This window comes from Schistosoma haematobium, chromosome 1 (genome assembly GCF_000699445.3).
Source record: "Schistosoma haematobium chromosome 1, whole genome shotgun sequence".
Classification (NCBI taxonomy): domain Eukaryota; kingdom Metazoa; phylum Platyhelminthes; class Trematoda; order Strigeidida; family Schistosomatidae; genus Schistosoma; species Schistosoma haematobium.
The window spans coordinates 21,636,006-21,656,358 of NC_067196.1; the positions used below are offsets into that span (position 1 = coordinate 21,636,006).

The 20,353-nt window shown below is 37.9% G+C and overlaps 2 protein-coding genes across 3 annotated transcripts in view; one reads left to right on the forward strand and one right to left on the reverse strand.

Annotated features, from left to right (window-relative positions):
- MS3_00004934 (uncharacterized protein) overlaps positions 1–1,918 on the reverse strand; it is a gene marked incomplete at its 3' end in the record, with an annotated part of 34,610 nt that extends 32,692 nt beyond the window's left edge. Inside the window, exons 1-2 of one of the 2 annotated variants that reach the window (XM_035733849.2) lie at positions 184–1,918; positions 37–138 (exon numbers count right to left, since the gene is read on the reverse strand). In XM_035733849.2, coding sequence (XP_035586141.1) covers positions 37–138; positions 184–301 — 220 coding nt within the window. In that variant the 5' untranslated portion in view covers positions 302–1,918. Of the gene's footprint in view, positions 1–36 lie in introns of both variants that reach the window. The other variant, XM_051212924.1, reaches the window with a different exon arrangement.
- Positions 1,919–11,279: 9,361 nt separating this feature from the next.
- On the forward strand, positions 11,280–14,156 carry VPS25 (Vacuolar protein-sorting-associated protein 25; the record flags this gene model as incomplete). The annotated part of the gene is made up of 2 exons (XM_012937915.2): positions 11,280–11,572; positions 13,495–14,156. The coding sequence occupies 2 exons, from the start codon at positions 11,280–11,282 to the stop codon at positions 13,742–13,744; spliced, it is 543 nt and encodes a 180-aa protein (XP_012793369.1). The 3' UTR covers positions 13,745–14,156.
- Positions 14,157–20,353: the final 6,197 nt, after the last annotated feature.

A 20,353-nucleotide genomic window follows, 5' to 3' on the forward strand; every position in this document is an offset into this window, starting at 1 on the left:
TGGAAGAAAGAATTCATCTAATATGAATGAACATACTCATATTATCAAAATCCATAATTTCGTTCTCTTCTCGATTTTCTGTGTATTCGTCACCCAGAATATCTATATCTTCAGTTCCTTCACTTGTAACAGCAACTACTAAACAAATTATTCACAAATTTTATTGCAATGCTGCTCATCTACTATCTGAGTCAACTTCAAAAGGTATATACATATCCTCTTCACGTGTCTGAGTGGACTGACACTTGAATGTTCGTTCGACGCCATCATAGCATAAGATAGAGTAATATTCTGTCTCCATGATGTGTAAAGTTAAACTAATGAATATTTTTTCTTTATAACGAAGCTTAATCTGAGAATAATGAAAATGGGAGTTATTTCAGTCATGACGGAGTTCTCGTAGCTAACTATGACAAAAAAATTGCTTTTGTAAATAAGTTATTTTTGGCACTCGCATTGTTGCATGACACAAATTTCAAAATGAAAATACCAACAGCAGCTGTAGCAAAAAAACGTGATACAGTATCCACTGATCAGTAGATCAGTGTAAAAAGTGAACGATAGAACGTGGAAGACGTTTGAGTGATCGTATATAAAAATATCAACTGTAAAAAGAAGGGTAAGACAACATACTAGACTTCCAACTAAGTATATAAACCAATCCACATAATAACACCATAACATAGAAGGTGCTTAAACATCCGATATTCTTAAATTTAATGGGAACCATGTATTAATGCATGTATATCATAAGATTGAAAACTTGATCACAAGAATAATGATAGCATAAACAATGTGAAAGCCCCTACAATTTTTAGATTTTCAATTCAAATTAACTGCGTTTAATAGCTAATAACGGTCAATGTTGGTTTAGAATAGATATCTGGAGCAAAATATGTTGAGATCGTACCATTTTCTAGCCCAAATTTACAGCATCTATACTGTTAAGCTGAAATGATCCGATTTCTGGTTGAACATAATACAAGTGATTTTCTCACTATAGCATATTGTTATCGTCAATTCAGTATGAAAGCCGGTGGATCCTGTTAGCCACTGCAACTATTGAAAATTCCATGAGCTAAAGACTACTTAAATAGTTTGCACAAACTGAAGCAGCTTTTAGTGAGCATTGTTTGCATAAAGCCTTAAAATTACACACACTTGGACTTTGTGTTTTTTATCATCGTCCCAGCGAAAGTGGAAGATATCGCTGACCAAGTCTCGACGATGCCATACTATGATTAATTAAAAGCATCAGTCATAATATGTACTTCGGTTCTTGAAGAGAAGCGGTCATAGAAGTTGTTGGTTGTCTTTAATTCCAACAAAGAGTAGCTATCACTTGCTTGCTCATGTGAACTGCTATTGAACTTCCTCATCCGAATCTGACCTATATCTCTCAGACGTAAAGACAAAAGCATTACGTCTAAAATCCCACTTTCTGAAATACAAAATCAAATAAATTTGGATCCTTCCGATAGTTAATGCTTTATAACACTCCTGTTGATATATTTTCTACCTATCTCAAACTTTTTCGATTCTAGTGTACCCCAGGGCACCATCTTAGGCTTTCTATTTTTCCTTCTCCACGTTAATGAATTACCGCTGTTGCCTAAGTCGTCGAAATTATTGTTTGCGGATGATGCGAAAATCCAGAGAACAATATGAAGTGAAACTGATTGTTTGGATCACCAAGCTGACATAGATGAATTAGTTGGATGCGCTTGAGGTTGGGGCTTAGAAGTTAATTCTAGCAAGAGTGTGTTCATGCACATCGGACACGGTAATAGTTATCATTATAACATTGATGGTACATCTCTTCCACGCGTTCAAGAACGTAAAAACTTAGGAGTAACAACAGGTCATGACTTGAAAACAATTACACATTGCAACGCAGCTGCTGCTAAAGGTTATCGTGAGTTATGGTCACTTCGCCGAGCATTCAAATGCTTTGACAAGGAAATGTTTCGAATTTTATATCCTACCTATGTAAGACCACACTTAGAGTACTGTATTCAAGCAACTAGTCCATGTCTGATAAAGGACACCAACTCACTTGACCGTGTTCAGCCTGTGAGAACAGAATTAGTGAAGGATCTTTCTAAACTCCTTACTATGAGCGCTTAAAACGTCTAAACTTTTCCCCTTATCGTACCGTAGGACGCGAGGTGACCTTATACTGGCATTTCGTATCTTTAACTATGCTTTGGGTGTCAATATGTCTTATCTGTTTTCTCCTTCCAGCACTAATAATCTTCGAGGTCATAGCAAGAAGGTTCACAAACCGCGATCTAACAAGCTTAAAGTGGGGTCCCGTTTTTCTCATCGAGTAGTCAATGACTAGGACACCTTACCCGAAAAAGTGGTATCAGCTTCATCAGTGAATATTCTCAAAGAGAAGCTGGACCTTCATTGAAGGGCAGTCCGTCGGGATTAACACAGGTTCATCAACCTACTATCCTTATTACTGAAGAATGACTTAAACTTGTTTTAGGACATTGGCCTAGATACTCTACCCGTTAGATTCTGTAACCAAAATAAGTAATTATTCAAATAATTTTTTGATGTACATCAAGGCTATAGCCAAAGAAAGCCAAAGAGGGAAAATAAAAACGAACACTGAGAAAATACAAGGGAACGCACCAAAAAGTTTCCTTTTTAGCCCGGCGTAAGGAAAAAATGGAACATTTCCCTCTTTTCGTCACCCTGTGTTGGCAATATTACTGCGCTGATAGCGAATAGTTTGTCTTTTGCCCTAATATCCACCTAAGTAGACAATTCGATGTAGATTCAGCTATATTTCTGACCCAGGGCAACAAAAGAGGAAAAAACACAATATTTGTTTACGGTAGGAGATAGAAAGGATTTCCTGATGCGTTTTCCCTTTTTCTCTTCCTCGTTTACTCAGGTAATTTTCTTTTTAGTCTTCTTCTCGATTTGTTTGGGTTATATTGTCATACACCTTAAGTCGATTATCCATAAAAGAGCACGAATAATGTGTCTGTATGGACGAAGAATGAAGATATGTGAATTATCTGGTTTCATGTTTTATAGTCGAGAGTCTGGCTGTAAATATTTTCATAAATCTCAGATTGTCAATGTGGGCCATAATTACATCACTAATACAGCGATGCTAAATACATCACCAGTACAGTATGTTTTTTTAAAATCTTGGAACAATTCCTTTTCACAGGATAAGCAGTACTAGTAATAATGGATTATATATATATATATATATATATATACAATATGTACTAACACCAATTTCGAAAATGTTAACATTTATTTGCCCTTCTAATCGCCGATAGTGATTCGTTGATCAAGCAAATACCTCAGGCAAACAATAAGCAGAGCAAGTCAATTCATAGGCAATCATTAACATGGAATAATGAGCAACAATCAAGGAAGCAATGTCCTATTTCGGGAAAATTTCGATAGGAAACAGTTCTTTTTCTGAAGTTCATGGGTCTTCATTGGTGAGCCAATAATCTGAAGTTTTGAAGATCTTCCTGTGAGTTTCAGTCTTTTTGAACCTTCTATATTTTTTCACACATGTGAAATTTTTTTCTTTTGATTTTAAGTACCTCGTTCTTATTTGGTAATATTAGTGATTGCATCTATAGAGGTAAATTTCACAGATTTTGACTGTGTAAACCTATGTTCTATTCCTCTACACTACATGACTAGTGCTGCCTAAGCGGAAACAGTAATTCAGACCAGTCCTATTTAGTCTGTCAGGTCAGTGAAATGTCACTGAGACCTAGCCAAATCATCCAACAGTCGGGTCTCTGAACAACAAACGGTTCATCGATCCTCTTCAATAGCAAGGAGAAACAACACACACTAATTAGTTGCACAACTTGGACAGATACAAGTGGCAGTAATCTTACTCTGTTTCTTATAAATATTCTTAATAATAAATTTATGTTAAACGTTGTTTGTACTATAGGGTCTTCAAAGTGGCCATATCACCAGGTTACGAAGAAAAGATAATTTTCGTCAGGCATTAACCGCAATTTACGCCATTTTCGTCTAGCCTGAATAGTCCATCCATCACCTATACAGATCGAACAAACTAGTGATCTACACTGAGCAAGTGTTTGAGCTACGCAACTTAGTAAGATAATTATCTTCACTAATATGTGTTTTCGTATGCCTTCATCGCATAAAATTGTCGATTAGTGCGATGTGATATTTAGGATGGGAATTTTTGCTATACTGCGTACAACTTGAGAACTAGTATGCTTGAACCCTCGAAGTCACAAGTTAGAAGACAGAAGACGAGTGAAAAAGAATCTTATTCCATCCAGTGTTCATATATGGTGTGTTAGTATGAAAAAAATCATCACAATCATCCAGTCTGCATGCGGCGGTTTCTAGCATTTTTTCCAATCGGGAAGCTGCACGTCGAGATTCGGGAATGTTCTTCCAAGCGATTACTGGATGAAATGTCTTCGGATCTTCTAACACTTTTCAGAGCTTCCTTTAGTTCACCGGGAACCATCCCCACATGCGAACATTCACCGCATAATCGCAATATTGATTAGTTTGTAGACCTAACCAAGTAACTCAATCGACAATCAGTTATCACAATTATTTAACAAACACCAGCAGTATTTAAATGATTCTGTGTAATGTTTGTTAAAATAATAACCACCATTAAGTATAGCCGCGAAGAAACGTAGATGCACATCAGCCTGTGAAATATTCAGTTAATGTAAGCAATACTTACTACAGCGAAGACTGCATCTTCTGTAACAATTCAATGTTGCCTGTAAGCTGGCACGCCACATACAACAGACTGTCATCTGAAAATAAACTATTATTATTACTCAACTAGACATTGATTTCAACTTTTTCTCCCTGATTCCCTTGACTTTACAAGCTATATTATATATCACAAACTGCCCCCTAAAATTGTATACTACTTGGCCACTGCCTGTCTTACTTGGGATCGCTGATTTTCATGATCACATAGAAAAGAAAGACGCCAAAAATTTACAGTGGATTTAGACTATAATTTTCCGCAATCCTAGATCGCATTTTGATTGTTCATTCAATCAATGGCACGCATTTGGCTTGAATTATTTCGTGACACATACCTATGCACATATTTAGCGCCATGTGAACGCAAGTATTAACTGGATAACACACCGCATTTGATCGAAATTCTCTTGGATTAATGGATCATATATTAATATATCGTATCAGATAACTGACTGCTCCAAATATTCATTACGTAAATGCTAATGTACCACGGGTTAGTCTCATGATTGCGTCATGTGATTATTCGCTATGTTTATGATACCTAATAACATTTTGCTGTTACTTCCAAAGAGACTGGTCTTATCTCATATCCCGTGAAGTGGCACTCAAAACCATATATATTCATGCTTCGTATGGCGATATACTGTGGATAAATTTTTCGCAAGTACACAAACAGCTCCCACTTAAATATTTACTGGATACACCGTCGTAGCAGTGTACGCAATATGTCACTTAACTCTAGATAATAAACCTTCTACACCAGCCTTTTACATTTGGCAAATAGATTAGCTGAACTCCAGTATTACCAAACAGACGTCTAAGTTTCTGACAGTCTAATTTCGTCAACAGTATTTGATGACTCCTCCCTAACCTTTAGAGATAATTATTAGATAATAAATCCAAGTATGGTGGCCTCGTGAAAAAAACTCCGGATCATGCGTTTCGCTATACCATAGTTTCAACACTGCCTTAAATATAAGGATTTTAACCGTTCGTGAAGTTTAATCTTTTGCTCTTAACCCGCTATCTGACAAGTACCTCACTGAAATTCAGGGAAATCGACGGTACATTTTAGCCTAGTTTTACTAAATAACCGTATGGTCTCAGATGGTTTTTCAAGGATAAGTCCAGTGAACAGCTTTCAAGTAATGGACTTTACTGTAACAGATCGGCTCAAATGAAACCGACTGACACAGATACGGCAATTATATTGTGAAACTTCCACAGGTAACGGTTGCTTAATCGGGTCGATTTTATGTCATCGACACTTCTTTTGCATGTGGCATGGTTCGCCTCATGCATGCGCTTGAGTGACTATCAAGTTCGACTTTCTGTGACTCAGCTAGCAATACCTGAGATGTATTTGTTTCGAAACAACAGAATGGCTGAGATAGACGGAGCGGTGTAGCCTCGTACCTGCGATCTTGCTTGGAAGTACATCAAGTGCGAAACCAAGAGTTTGTGAATCTTGATGTAGCTGTATGGTGCTTAGTAAGATTGATTAACACCTTGATTTGTCTCGGATTCACTCATATCCTGATTCTAGAAGAATTCAATCTTCCTTAAGTCGATTTCGCTGAACATACGTGCGTTGGAGGCGACAACTCTGCTGAATCTCGATTTTTCAACCTAATTGAAATTTTGTGATTATTCGGAAACGTCAATTCAGCAACTCGTCGAAGAAACTGTCAGGCACCGTCGCGCTTAGAATGAGTATTTACAATCGAAGAATTCCCCAATTGACGGCCTCTCAATCCTGGCTTCTAGGTGAAAGCGATCACGCCGTCATAGCCTTCAGTTTTATCAGCAAAACTGATCTAAGAAATCCTAGCGATAACAGGTGCCGGAATTTCAAGCGTTTGAATGCGTCATCTTTGCAGGACATTCTACAGCAGGTGGGTTAGAAAACTGACCCTCAACTTGACGTGTACGCTCATTTGGATTTCTTAATGTGCAGTCTGCTCCGTAAACGATCGCCAAAGCCTACACGAAATCTGAGATCTTTAAGAAATGTACTACTAGGCGGGATGAAAACCAATTTGTAACAATAGAAAACAATTGAGGGAACAATGCACAGACACAATAAGAGAAAATGAGTTTCGGTACCAAATAAACCTGACCATTAAATTTGTCTCCAGTACGAAAAGCTCATTTCTTCATTCAGCCTCTCCTCCACAAGCCAAAACCTGAGTTTTCCAATTGTCAGTTCCCATTGGCCCGACAAACACTGGCAGTGATACCACTGACCTTCTGTCAGAACAGTACTCTCAGACATTTCAACCGACTCATGCTAGCGATATTTTGATAAGAACTTTACCTGAAACTCAGCAGGACTCTCAGAAGTGAGCTTGAGCGCTGACTTGGTGTACCGGAAACAGCAGACTTCTCCTGGTTCAGATGTGGTTCATTCTGCTAAACTGAAGAAAGCAGTTTCAGTGTTTGCGACACCGCTTTGCGTGATGTCCTCTAGCTGCCAACCTGTAGCACTTCTCTCAATAATCTCAAAAGTTACGGATTTTCTGGTTTTGGATGGTCTACAGAACTACTTACTATCCATAAACTTCTGTTCACACCCACAGCACGGTTTTGATAGCATCAACCATACATGTCTTATCAGTAAGCTCAAACGACTATTTATAATATCACCTCTAATTAATTAGCACACTCTATATTTAAAAAACCAACATTTTAAGGCGAGGGTTAACTTCACTTTCTCTCACTCTATGAAATAGCCTTGTGGGTTCCCCCAGTGTTCAGTGCTAGAACCTCTTCTCTTGATCTATGTAAACGGTCTATCACAACAGGTAGGGTCAGACTTATTACCTTTCACTGACGATGTGAAACTGAAGGGAAGTACGAAACCAAGACGGTAAACCAGTACTCCATGAGGATCTGACTCGACTTCAAAGTTGGACAGATGACAACGGACTTCAAAGTGTAAAGTAGTATATCTGAGACATGATGCGGACTACGAATGCAGTTTAGGCAGCTCCCCTCAAGAGGTACCCCAAGCTAAAAAGGATCTAGGGGTGCTAGTACCCTATCATTTGATGTCTACGCCAACTGCGACAAAATTGCCTCCCGAGCAAACCTTGCACCGGTAACATCGAAGCGCATTTTCGGTTAGTTCGACGGAAGAACTTTTCACATAATCTTCAACAGTTTTATTCGTCCCCAGTTAGAGTACAGCAACATAGTACCTCCTCCCCCACTCCAAAAGGATAAGAACACTCCGGAACGTATTCAACAGCGAGGCATGAAATCGATTTGGACATTCAAATTCTAGTCTTATGAAGAGCGCCTCCAACCGCAGAATTCTTACCCATTAGAGTACAGGCGTCTCAGACGTGACGTTTTGATGACCTTAAGCATCATAAGTGCTTCTAAACATCCGCTTACGCACCTAATTAAGCCTAGTCCCAATACAAATCTTCGGGGCAACACCTAGAAACTGGTGACACAACACAGCAGAACAGACTGTAGACACCCAACTCCTTAGGAGTAGTTTAATCTTGGAACTCCCGCCGGCTGGGTTGGTACGAGCGACTCTCCAGGAGTCATTTGCGAGAAAATTTGACATACTCTGAAGGGCTAAGGACAGCATCTCTCTCAGGAGTTAGTATTTGTGAGTTTTATGGAATAGGACAAAACTTGGGTCCTGAAAGTCCTCAGAAAAACCGCTTCTTGAAGGTTACATTTGCCACAGTTGAAGAAAGGAACCTGATTCTAGATAACTCACGTAAACTGATTGGATCCGGAATATATGTCCGTGAGGATCTCAGCCTAGCTGATCGTATTAAGGGACGAGCTGCGGAAGTGGAAATAAATGAGCGTCGCCGAAACAGTGAAAGAAACCTCGTTATTAAGGGTTTTCAAATTGTAAATCTTCGGAGTAAAACGATCTCCAAACCACTCTGGGTAGTAAGGGGAAGTCCTCCACAGACTTAAAGGTATGCTACATAAATGCTCGCAGCCTAGTAGATAAAATGGCGGAGCTCGAGTCAATGGTACGACTAAAGAAACTCTTCTCTTATAGATCTAGTCTTCACACACGGCGATGATGTTGGTCAAGTGACTTTTCTCCCACCACTAGGGAGGAGTGACCATCCAGTCATCTCATTCAAATTCATGTCTGAGATCGCCTGCCAAACAATCGCGCCGGCCCATCCTGATATATGGAAGGCAGATATGGAGGCAATCAACTCCTCAGCATCGGCTGAAAACTGGGAAATTAACTCAAGGGCATCAGTACAAGAGGCATGGACTCTTTTCAGTCAGTTATACAATCGGGTCACTCAACCATACATACCCTGGACAGTCCCAAAGAAGAAGAAGCACGGCCATCCCTGGACAGGCCGTGATATTCGGCGTTTACTAAGACAAATGAAGAAATGTTGAAATGTTGCCATCCGCCTTGGCACAGCAGGTACGATGGAACGCTACAGATCGGTAAGAAACAAGTGTATAACAAAAATTCGGGAAGCTCAAAGAAAATATGAAATGCAGTCGGCACAATCTGCACTCAAGCAGCCCGAGAGAATATTCTCGTACATAAACAACAGAACATGGATGGATCATTGGATTCCCAACCTAATTAAAGAAGGGAGAGAATCTGAAATGATAGAGTAAGATCAGGGAAAAGCAGAGGCTATGGCTGACTATTTTGGGGCAGTTTTCACTCAGGAACCTCCCATAGACAAAGAACCAGACCAAAATAGAGAGTCAACAAATCACCTGCTCACCGTGGACTTCGATCAAGACTATGTGCTCAAGGCTCTTAGCACCTTAAACATGGAAAGGTCAACAGGACCAGATGAACTACACCCCAAAATCTTGAGACATATTGCACAATATATCGCGGCCCCACTGACTGTGATATTCAATATGTCACTTGACCAAGGTGTTACTTATGGGCTGGAAGGACGCGATCGTCACTCCCATACATAAAACAGGATCAAGACAAGTTCCATCAGACTACAGACCTGTAAGCCTCACCAGTGTTGTAGTTAAAATATTGAAAAGAATAGTCAAACGGACCATAATGGCATTTGCGGAAACCAATAACTTGCTTAACATAGAACAACATGGTTTTAGAAATGGTCTATCTTGTACAGCAACCCTCGTTATAGCAAAGGAGTTTTGGATAAAGGCGCTAGACAGCGGAAACTCAGTGGATGTTGTCTACATAGACTTCAGTAAGGCTTTTGAGAACGTGCCAACTAATAGACTACTATTGACGTTGGAAAGCCTTGGTATTGCCGAACCTCTTTTAAAATGGATTGAGGATTTCCTAGTAGGTTGTAGACACAGAGTAAGAATAAATTCCAAGTGCCCCATCTGGAAACCAGTACTTAGTGGGGTACCTCAAGGCTCCGTCCTAGGTCCTTTACTTTTAATAATGTTAATGATCTTCCAAGTATGGTACAGTCTCCAATGTTATTATACGCTGACGATGTAAAGATCTGGCGAGTAATAACTGGAGACACAGAGGCATGTGCTCTTCAGGCAGACTTAACTAATATGACTAACTGGTCTAAAGAGTGGCTGGTGCCTATAAACGCGGCAAAGTGTGTCTACATGCACTTTGGGGACTCAAAGGTTAATAGGTAGAACATAGGGAAAGTTCCATTACCCGTGGTCCGGTCTCATAAGAATCTAGGGATATCAGTGAGTCATGATCTTCAGACGACGGCCGATTGCCGGGAGATCGCAGCCAAGGGGTTTCGAACCCTCTGGGCTTTAAAACGGACATTCTCTAAGTTAGATACTTCCATGTTCACCACAGGTTACGCACTCTTAGTGAGAACTAAGCCTGAGAAATGTGCTCAGGCTGCAAGCCCCTGTTTAAAAGGTGACTCGGATATCCTAGAAGAAGTACAGAGGGCAGCTACCCGTGCATTTCCAGAACTCCGGGGTTTACCATACAAATAGCGGCTTGAAAAGCTGAACCTCTTTACTCTGTCCTATCGCAGACTAAGGGAAGATCTAATTTTGATGTACAGAACACTGAGAAATGACTTCGGACCTGACTTATTCTCTCTTTTTCTTTCCACTAGATCAGGACATCTCAGAGGAAATAACAGGCGAGTAGAAAAGCCAAGAACGAACAAAATACCCGTGGCATACAGGTTTTCACACTGTGTCACCAATACGTGGAACCTGCTGCCCGAAGCATTGGTGTCCGCACCTTCAATTGACTTTTTCAAGAGAAGACTGGACACTCACAGAAGCATACTAGAAGAGGAATAACATAGGCTGTAGGCCTTCCGTCCTTACTACACAAATCTGAATCTATAATTCATCAACCTGTAGAATAAGCTCATGGCGAATGCACTGCATCTAGAAGTTATCCGGGTAGAATCAAAAAATTAGACTTGTAAATTTTCAAGGACTGCTTTTGTGTTACAAGAAGCATGCTGATGTAAGTGATTTATTTAACCATCATTCGAAAAGATGTTGAACCTTGAATATTAGGGTTACGATTTCGTTGAAGAATTCGATTCTTGGCCTCAATGTCCTTGACGTCGGACAATGATATTATTTGGCCATGGCAATACAAGTTTCCGCCGTTCTTCACTCTTCAACCAAATGCTGAGACCCGTCGCAAACAAATAAATGCGTGGTGTCAGTTAGTCCTTAATTATTTTCAAAGTAAAAAGCAATTCTCACTGAGTGTTGCAAGTATTCGTGATCCCTCCTGTCCTCTCTTTAATAACAAAAGTATTCAGCGCTCAGCAAGCCCAGAATTGATCGACCTCATTTTGACTGAATTGCATAAGCGTGGTAATCTTGAGTGGGTTGACAGGTAATTACTTAGTTATTTTCCTAGGCCAGTTGATCTCCGGGTCAACTTCTACTTCTATAGATGTATAAATATCTAGTAAACATCTAGTGAAATTATTTCTCTTTCTCCGTAGCAACTTAACTTTGATTAAACCAACATAGTTATTTTAATTATAGCACATACAGAAACTCGAAAACAGCGTACATGTGTTATCCCTTTTTTGCTTACTTCCGTGTGTGTCTGGTGTTCTGAATGAGGTAACCGAAAATGCGGACGCCGTCTCCGGTATTTGTTTTCAAGTTGACTGCTGGGTGATAGGATCTGTATCCTTAGGGATTTTGTTCGTTGTCGGGTTTCAAATTCGTATGGTTTTGTCCTATTACAGTTTTAAGAAATGACAAGTAAGGTTTAAAATCGTTCTCGGAATTCTTTACACTACAATTCAGTCTCCCTGTAATTTGTAGTATTGTAATGAAAGAGTAATTTTTAAAGTAACCTATGTACTCTTCACAAAATCCAAGTGGCCTTTTATATAGGGCCTTGCGACCTGTAAAGAACTTTCCTATTCAAGTCTCACTAAAATTATAAAGGCTTGTCTTAATACCTATACACTTTTAAGATTCTTAGTACCTATTTTCTATGTTTATTTGGATGGAGCAGCACTGATCGGGACTCGCCATCTCTTGGATCACATAAGCAGGACGCCGATGTTGCATTGAAATATATAAATACTACCAGTAGTGTTGGTTAGCGTAGTTTTGAAGACGAAAAGATGTGATTATTGTAGCAATTGGTGGTTATGCATAAAAGGTTGGACATAAGGATATAGTACAGGAAGAAAGAATTAGTTGGTAGGAGAAAAGATATAGGTCGACTTTAATCTCATGGTTTAAGGGAAGACAGAGTGTATACACCTACGCCATTGTGATCGATTCTGGGCCAGAGTTGCGCGGACCTCAAGCAAGTAGTCCACATCTACCAACATGGCTAAGGCTAGAAATTAGTGACTTTAAGCACTGATGCCACGTTTTGGTTTGGCCGCCCCTAACTTTCTTCCAACCATCCCAAACACTAGTCAGTATTGCAAGTTTCTGATCAAAAAGTTCCTGCCTAGATCCCCATGTCTGTTAGATCTGTTCTTTATCGATTGATTACATTGCAATAATATAATATATAAAGTAAGGACTACTGTAAATTTTTATTTATCAGTGACCTTTCCCTGATTTTGATACGATTCTATTGATGAGGCTTTATCTGATTCGCCATACTCTAATTATAAATAGACCAAGATAAAATATTTAGACGCTGGTTTCTTGTCAAAATAAAATTTATTATGTTTTTCTATACAGAATACTTGATAATTAACCGATTTTCACAGTAACGTATCATTAGTTATCATATTAGGCTCCCGTAAGTCAGTCAGTCAGTAACAACGTAGAACTTCGTACGTACGTACATCAGTTCGAGTTGCCACACCACATTAGCACAGAGATGCAGTTGTCGATTCAAATCCCATAGTGGTAGAGGTAATAAGAGTATAAGCAGTAATAGGGAAGATTAGGGTTTGGAGATGTTATTTAAAGAGTATAATCCAGTGAAATAAATTTGGAAAGAGGAAAAAAAGGGACATGAAGAATTCAGAAGATTAGAATTTGGGAGAACACAGAGAGTGGATGCACCTGCGCCATTGCAAACGATTTTGAGCCATGTCATCCAGGGTCTCTAACCATCGGTTGCTATCATCTCGCGGTCCCCAACCAGGTAGTCTACACCTACCAACATGACTCAGTCCACTTGTCAGTGACTTCATGGACTTGTGCCATGTTTTGGCTCCCGTAAACTTAATGTATAGGCAGTATTTCAACATTTAACTTGCTCTGTTGGTCAATGGTAAATGATTTCTACACTGACAAAATATACTTGACTTTTATTCCAACCTTTAGGTCTCATACCAATGCCAAGATCATATGGCGGACTCCTGAAGAATGGGCTGATATTATAGCGAAGTGGGCCCGATCCACTGGTCACGGAAATTCAGTTTGCACATTTTACGAGTTGACTGACGGTGACGATACAAAGCAAGAAGCTTTTCATGGTTTAGATGTATCTGTCTTAACAAATGCATTAACTGTCCTTCAAAAACGAGGTCAAGCTGAAATAATGGAAGATGAAGGTGTAAAGTTTTACTGTTAGTCTGCTTTATCTATAGTCTCCAAGTAAACTTTACGACACAGTAATATAGTGGTTGTCTTTTTGGAAAACCCCTTTATCTTCGAAGCGGGTAATCTCAAGTTCATGGGTTTATTTTCACTTCCACCTATGACAAAACTGAAAATTGTTCTTTGATTATTCTAACCATCGTACATAATGTTAATGTGGAACTTTATATGAATCCGATTTTGAAGTGTGTTTTTTGTTGCACGAGGTTTCAATAATGATCCAGTACCCAGTCTAAAGTGAATTGTGAATAATTCTGTTGACTCTGTAGACTTTTACTTTAGCTTTCTTTGTAACTAGTAATACTTCTTAAGTATGGTTTTTATTGAGTTTAACCTGTATGTAAATATATGTAATAGGAATGGGAAATTCCATTTCATCAATTTAATGGAAACTTTCTTTTATAGTTAAAAGACTTTAACTGACATTGTTGTTATAATTGTTATCGTTATTTAAATTGGCTGTGTTTATGTTTCTTAGTTTTGTAGGTTCTCATTTTTAGTTCTATGTTGGGTGTTATTTATTTATTTATTTGGACACATAGATATTGGTACAAAGGGGAACCGAATAAATATGCGCCACACAAGTCACTTGATTTGTGTGTGGGCTGTGATACTGCCCGGGTCGAAACAGGCGGTTTCTCAGGAGGCCATACCCGGAGCCGTCGACCTAAAGATCTGATCCACAAGGCAGTGGAGCCACATCAGGAGATGCAGTCCCATGGTAGCCGGTGACCAACGATTGGTTCATACGCCATTTGTTCCGTCAGGATCCTGGAGCCCATGTGCACCATTGGTTTGGAATCAGGGTTTTCCGACTCCCTTAGGTGAACCCTCAGTACCCACCGATCCAGTTAGAGCGCCAGGCTTTCGTTTTTTGTCCTCTCAATTTCTTAACGTCCCCGCCTCGGTAAGGCAGTGAGTAGGGCTTCCCTGGCAGTGGCTGTATACGCATGGCCATGTGAGAGCATTTCGTGAAGGAAAGCGGACTCTCCCCACCCTCGACCGTACCAGGGGTTTTGGGGGGCACTTAGTTTTGGTTCATTATTTGAAAATAAAATGAATATTCACTATTGCATAAAGATTTCAGCATATTGAATTTACACTTAGCTGCAGATGATACCCTTGATGTGGTGTTCTTGATTATCCATCGTAGTGACCCAGCTGAGTTATGTTTGTAGATGCGCGTTTTTCTCTTAGTGTCCTAAAAATCATGATGTGGTTATTTGGGAGGTAATAAAGCTAAGAGCAGCATATTTCAGTTTCGAAAGTGAAATTGTACTGTTAAATATACTCGACTGTGATGGTAGTAAAATACTAAGTAGATTGCATCTTTAGTAACGGGACCTCATCACGCATTAGGTAAGCGGTTAATTAAAATCCACCTCGAAATACCGCCCTTTGATCTCAATATAATCACAGCACTGACAGCAAGTTCTCTAAAGCACTGGGATAAAATCATTCATTCTTAGAGATCATATGCGATCTGCTGCAGGCCATTATCCCTTGAGGACTGCAGTCACGTTTTGAAATCGACGAGATTATCAATTTTGATTCAATTTTCCTTGTTTTTGTCGTGATATTATATTCTATGGTATAGACAAAGAAATTAATAGCCACCTAGACACTTCTAGTAGCATTCGGGTTTATTATATTTATCAGCAACTTCACCTCTTACCCCTACTATCAGTCTTTCCTCTCTATGTTCATTTTTTTCCATATGTACCTCCAGTCTTAACGAATCGGGCCTGAGGAATGTTGTTTGGTATGGTAACCTAATAGACAGTCTTAGACCAGATTCAGTTAAACAATATCCTGCATATTGTCCTCTTAAATGGAAATGAATAAACTAGGATAAAATGTCTTCCTCAAATGCCCCTTGTCAACTGTTTACTTTTATCAGGAATCTACTTAATGGATGGAGAGAAATATCATTCGTTTCCTCGACTATCGAAGTAAATGAGGTTATGGGATCAAATATATCATATCTCGACCAGGTATCAATAGACTGGCTCAATGAAAGGGTGATACTCCCTTTATAACACACTTAGACATTATGTTTTGATCCGAGGATATTTCTCACTTTGGATGCTTAATCAAAGCAATAGCAGAACCTATTTAGCTAGATGATGAAAACGCTAAAGATATATTAACACTTTCTGATGTGATTCCAGAAATAGTTTTTACCGTTACTAGATTGTTTGAGGTGGTCAGACCGATAATTTACCAAAATTGTAAATTTCGAAGCACAAAATCTCTGGATAATTGATTAAGTGTGCGAATGTTTAAGAGTGTATTAGGTAATTGAAGTTTAATGTATGTACAAGGTACCTAGGAAAATAATGTAGCTGTAAAAATCACTTACCATTTGACAAGTTAGTAATTAAACATGAGAGTCAAGCTCACGACTGATGATTATTAACTTCTGTTTTTTGTGATACTCTCAATTTAACGCAATAGCATAGTGGGGTCCGCGATGTTTCATATAGTAGCCTCTTAGTGGAGTGTATATTAGTGTTGCAATATAGATAATCACGTGACAATAGTTTAGAGTTGACTGTATGGATGATGGTGAAAGGTTCGATTGAGTAGCCCAGGAAAAATTTGACAAAATTACTAACCAAATGATAGAAAGGCTGTTAATCTGCACAACGAAACTAATTGTTCACTTTTATCCCGTTTATGTGATTAAGTTCGTAAGTTATTGGACAATGCTGAACAGGTTTAATGTAAATGACAATTCATCATCAGTCAATCACAATCTTATTTGTTGTTGTTCAACTATGAAATATTAAAAATAGGGAAATGGCTTTTAGAATAAGCTTCATAAAATGTTTACAGAAATAAACCTGACAAAGTTGTTATCGAGTTATATATATATATATATATATATATATATATATATATATATATATATATATATATATATATATTAGAAGCTTAATTCTTTGAATAAATGCAAACAAATGTTCGTAATAGTTTGGTAGTGAGATATTGATAATACGTCATATAATGCAATTAATCAATGCTATTCAAATCCAAGTCATGGAGCTGCAGATCAATATGTCTCTTGGGAGGTCATTGTCTGTGTGATCTACAGTTAGAAAGATGAGAGTGTTCCATAGATTATGCTTCTGTTGTCGAGGTAAAACAATCTTAAACACCTTGAAATTTTCAATGATAAAAATAAATTACGCTAATGATCCTGAGAAATATATGTTCGATCACTGTCTAATTACATTTTCACCAATCCAATTACAGGTTTTCTCATCGGGTCCAAATTTTCTAAATATCACCTGAAAATTCAATGAACTATGCCAAATATATGAACAGTACTCTGTGGTTTTCAGTAGTCATCTAGCCAAAAACCATTCTGTAATCTAAACGATAAATTATAATAGCTTGTTCATTTTGAATAGCACAAACCTCCGTGAAATAATAATGGTGTAATCTTAATGTTGATTCGTTTTACTATACCCTGAGGAATCATTCAAAGAAACTTAGTGATTCCTACCGATCAGACCCAGTCATAAGCAACATAGAATCTGAGACATATATGCATCGGTTCAAGTTGCCACACAATATTAGCACAGCGAGATGAAATGATCAAAATTAATGCTAGATTAGTAGAAGTGGTAACAGAATCGGTGCTAGTAGAAAAGTTTAGGCATAAACAGTATTATACAAGAAGAAGGAACGAATCCGTGAGATAAAAAGTATGATATAATCTTAAAACTCAAAATGTAAATGGAGATAAAGAGCTGCTGCCTCCACACCACTGCACCCGATTCTGAGTCATTCCTCTCAACATCTCGCTCCGACCACATCCAGGTAGTTCGCACCTACTAACGTGGCTCAGTCTAAGTGATCGATCGAACCAAGTTTACTAAGACCGAAAAGAGAACTGAACAAAACAATGGATTGGGTAGCAAATCTCAGTTTCTTTTAAGAAAACACAAAGGATAATTCATTGATTACTTCCGATTTATATGAACTTATGCTTCTCATAAGCTTGATTACTGAAAGTAGTCTTTTATTCAAATTTGGACATGTTTAACTTTCAGTTTTGTCAAACCAGAGTTGGTTAGATGGCTATGTCATATGATCGTACAGTACTGTCTACGACATATCAGTTTGTTAAAGGTATCATGAATACTGATAGTCTTGACGGAGTTATTCTCACTTGATGCTAACTCTTTATTTGCTGGTGTACCTCCAACAAAAACTGTCTGTTTTGTGTATAAAATGTAAATTATTAGAACACCAGCTTCCTATAGTCTAAGTTACGCATTTGGGTTTTCCAAAGAAACATGATTTAAATATATCAGATGAATTCATGGTATCTTTTGATGTAGCAAGTACATATTAAGAAGGGCCTATACATGGTTTTCTAAACATATTCCTAGGAACCAAAGACTTAAACAGAGTAAGGTCGTTAGAAGTGCAATTACCCGACAACTTTTGGATAGTGGACAAGAAGTGGATGTAATTAATTCATTCAAAACAATTAACAGACAAATAACATCAATCTTACTCCGTTTTGCAGAGGCGACTGCTATCAAACGTTTCAGACCTGACCTATGTCAAAAAAAGGAACTTGTAATTAGCCTTTCCCTGCCATATTGATCGGAGGTTCATCTAATAACCTTTGGTGATATTAACTTTTCATCTTTTTTCAACCACACCTGAAACCTTTTGTCTTGGTTCTTATTTCGTCTTTTGATATTCATCCCTCACATAGTCATACTAATGTTCACATATTTGTTTATTATATCATCTTGAGCGATTACACAATCATTTATTAGTTTCGCTATCTTTACATAGCCTCTTTTATCTTGATTATGATTACTGGTAATTATAACAGCTGTTTTACTCTGCATTATAACTTCCCAAAACATAAATACACATCGATCTTAACTATGTTTATTTATACACTTTGTATTCGTATTCTTCTTATTCTTGTGATTTCGGCTACGCTTCGAACATTTTTCTAAACTTTACAAACTAAAGTATGATAAACATTTTAATAATGATATTAATTATTGTAGTATTAGGCTGTATGCAGGTGATAAGAAACCATGGAATAGATTGAATCCATTTTTCTCTGGAAACTTTGCTGTTCTCCCTCTGTTTAGATAATTTTATCACTGTAACTGTATTTTCTTGCTACTTTTAAACAGTTAGTGTCGTTTCTTCTGTGCTCACTGAACATTTATTTTGTAATGTCATGAAACAAGACCGGTGAATCAACGTTGTGACTTGAGCCAAATATTGATTTTCGCCACTGATAATACTGTTTACTACGGCTGCGAAATACTTCTACGTGATACTTATTGTACCGCAACAAGATTGTTTGTTAACCCACGAAAATAAAACTACAGAAGCAGGCTGGTTTATTCACCAAACACTAATTAAATAACATCAGCAATTATAATGAGCAGGAATGGATGGTGGCTAGCAGTGAAATCAAGTACATGCTTTCCGCCCTGTTTGGGACTCATCAGCTGAATATACCTTCATCCGAGTTTATGTTTCTCTCGGAATTCAAACACAGCACCGTTTGCTCCAAACACCATGGCGTCATCCACTTGGCTACTAAGCTCAGTTTGCCACAGGATTGTGCAATAGGGTAAAGCAAAAAGAAACTGATCAATTTTAGTCCTGAAAATCAATGGAGTAATTCAGATAACTAATATAAATGAAACAATAATAATCCACATATCTCTTAAAATTTTTTGGTCGAATAATAAATTTAAGTAAATTGAACCAGTAGTTAATCAATGATCTAATTTATGTACAAAATGACAATGATAGCTACGCTATTCAGTCAACTTGCTCAGAGAACAAAACACCAAAGTAAAAGCCATATTACTCTGTTGGATTTCAGATAAAATGATTAAATACTGTCCAGGATTCTGATCTAGTGACCGAATGACAAGTGAAGTCTCAAAATTAAAGCACAAAATTTGTCTGAAAAATTGGTAGTAATAGAGGAAGACCAATACAAATAATAAGGTTTGCAAACTTCATACCATGAGGCAGCTGAAGTTTTGATAGCGTTCAGGGCACTACCAAATAGATGTGTCCTTAAAAAAATTTACAAAATATACTCTAAAGTGAGTGACAGAATTGAGCTGGGTCAAACCAGTACTAGCTGTTAACGGAGTCCTAGGTTATGCAAGTTATGTCAGAAATTTCGAATAAAGCTTGAACAGAGAATTGAGAAGAATAACATGAATTCATTTTATTTCGTTAGGTTCTCATCAGCTGCTTATAACCTATATTACTTAAAATAAAAATCTTTGTAAAATTAGCATAATTATAACAGTTAAATTGGATATCTATCATCATGGTGAAATAGTAAGAGTGAAGACATAATGATGCACTTATCAAAATAATGTTTCATAGAACAGAAAGGATATGCACTATTGATACACTAGAAGAAGAATTAATGAACGTGAAAGAATGTCTAAGGAACAATTGGTATTCAAAGAAATTTTTGAGAAATACTGAAAAGTGCTTAAAGAAACCACACTAGACAAGAAACTTAAATTCATTCAACTTGAATTCAAAGATGACGATGTCG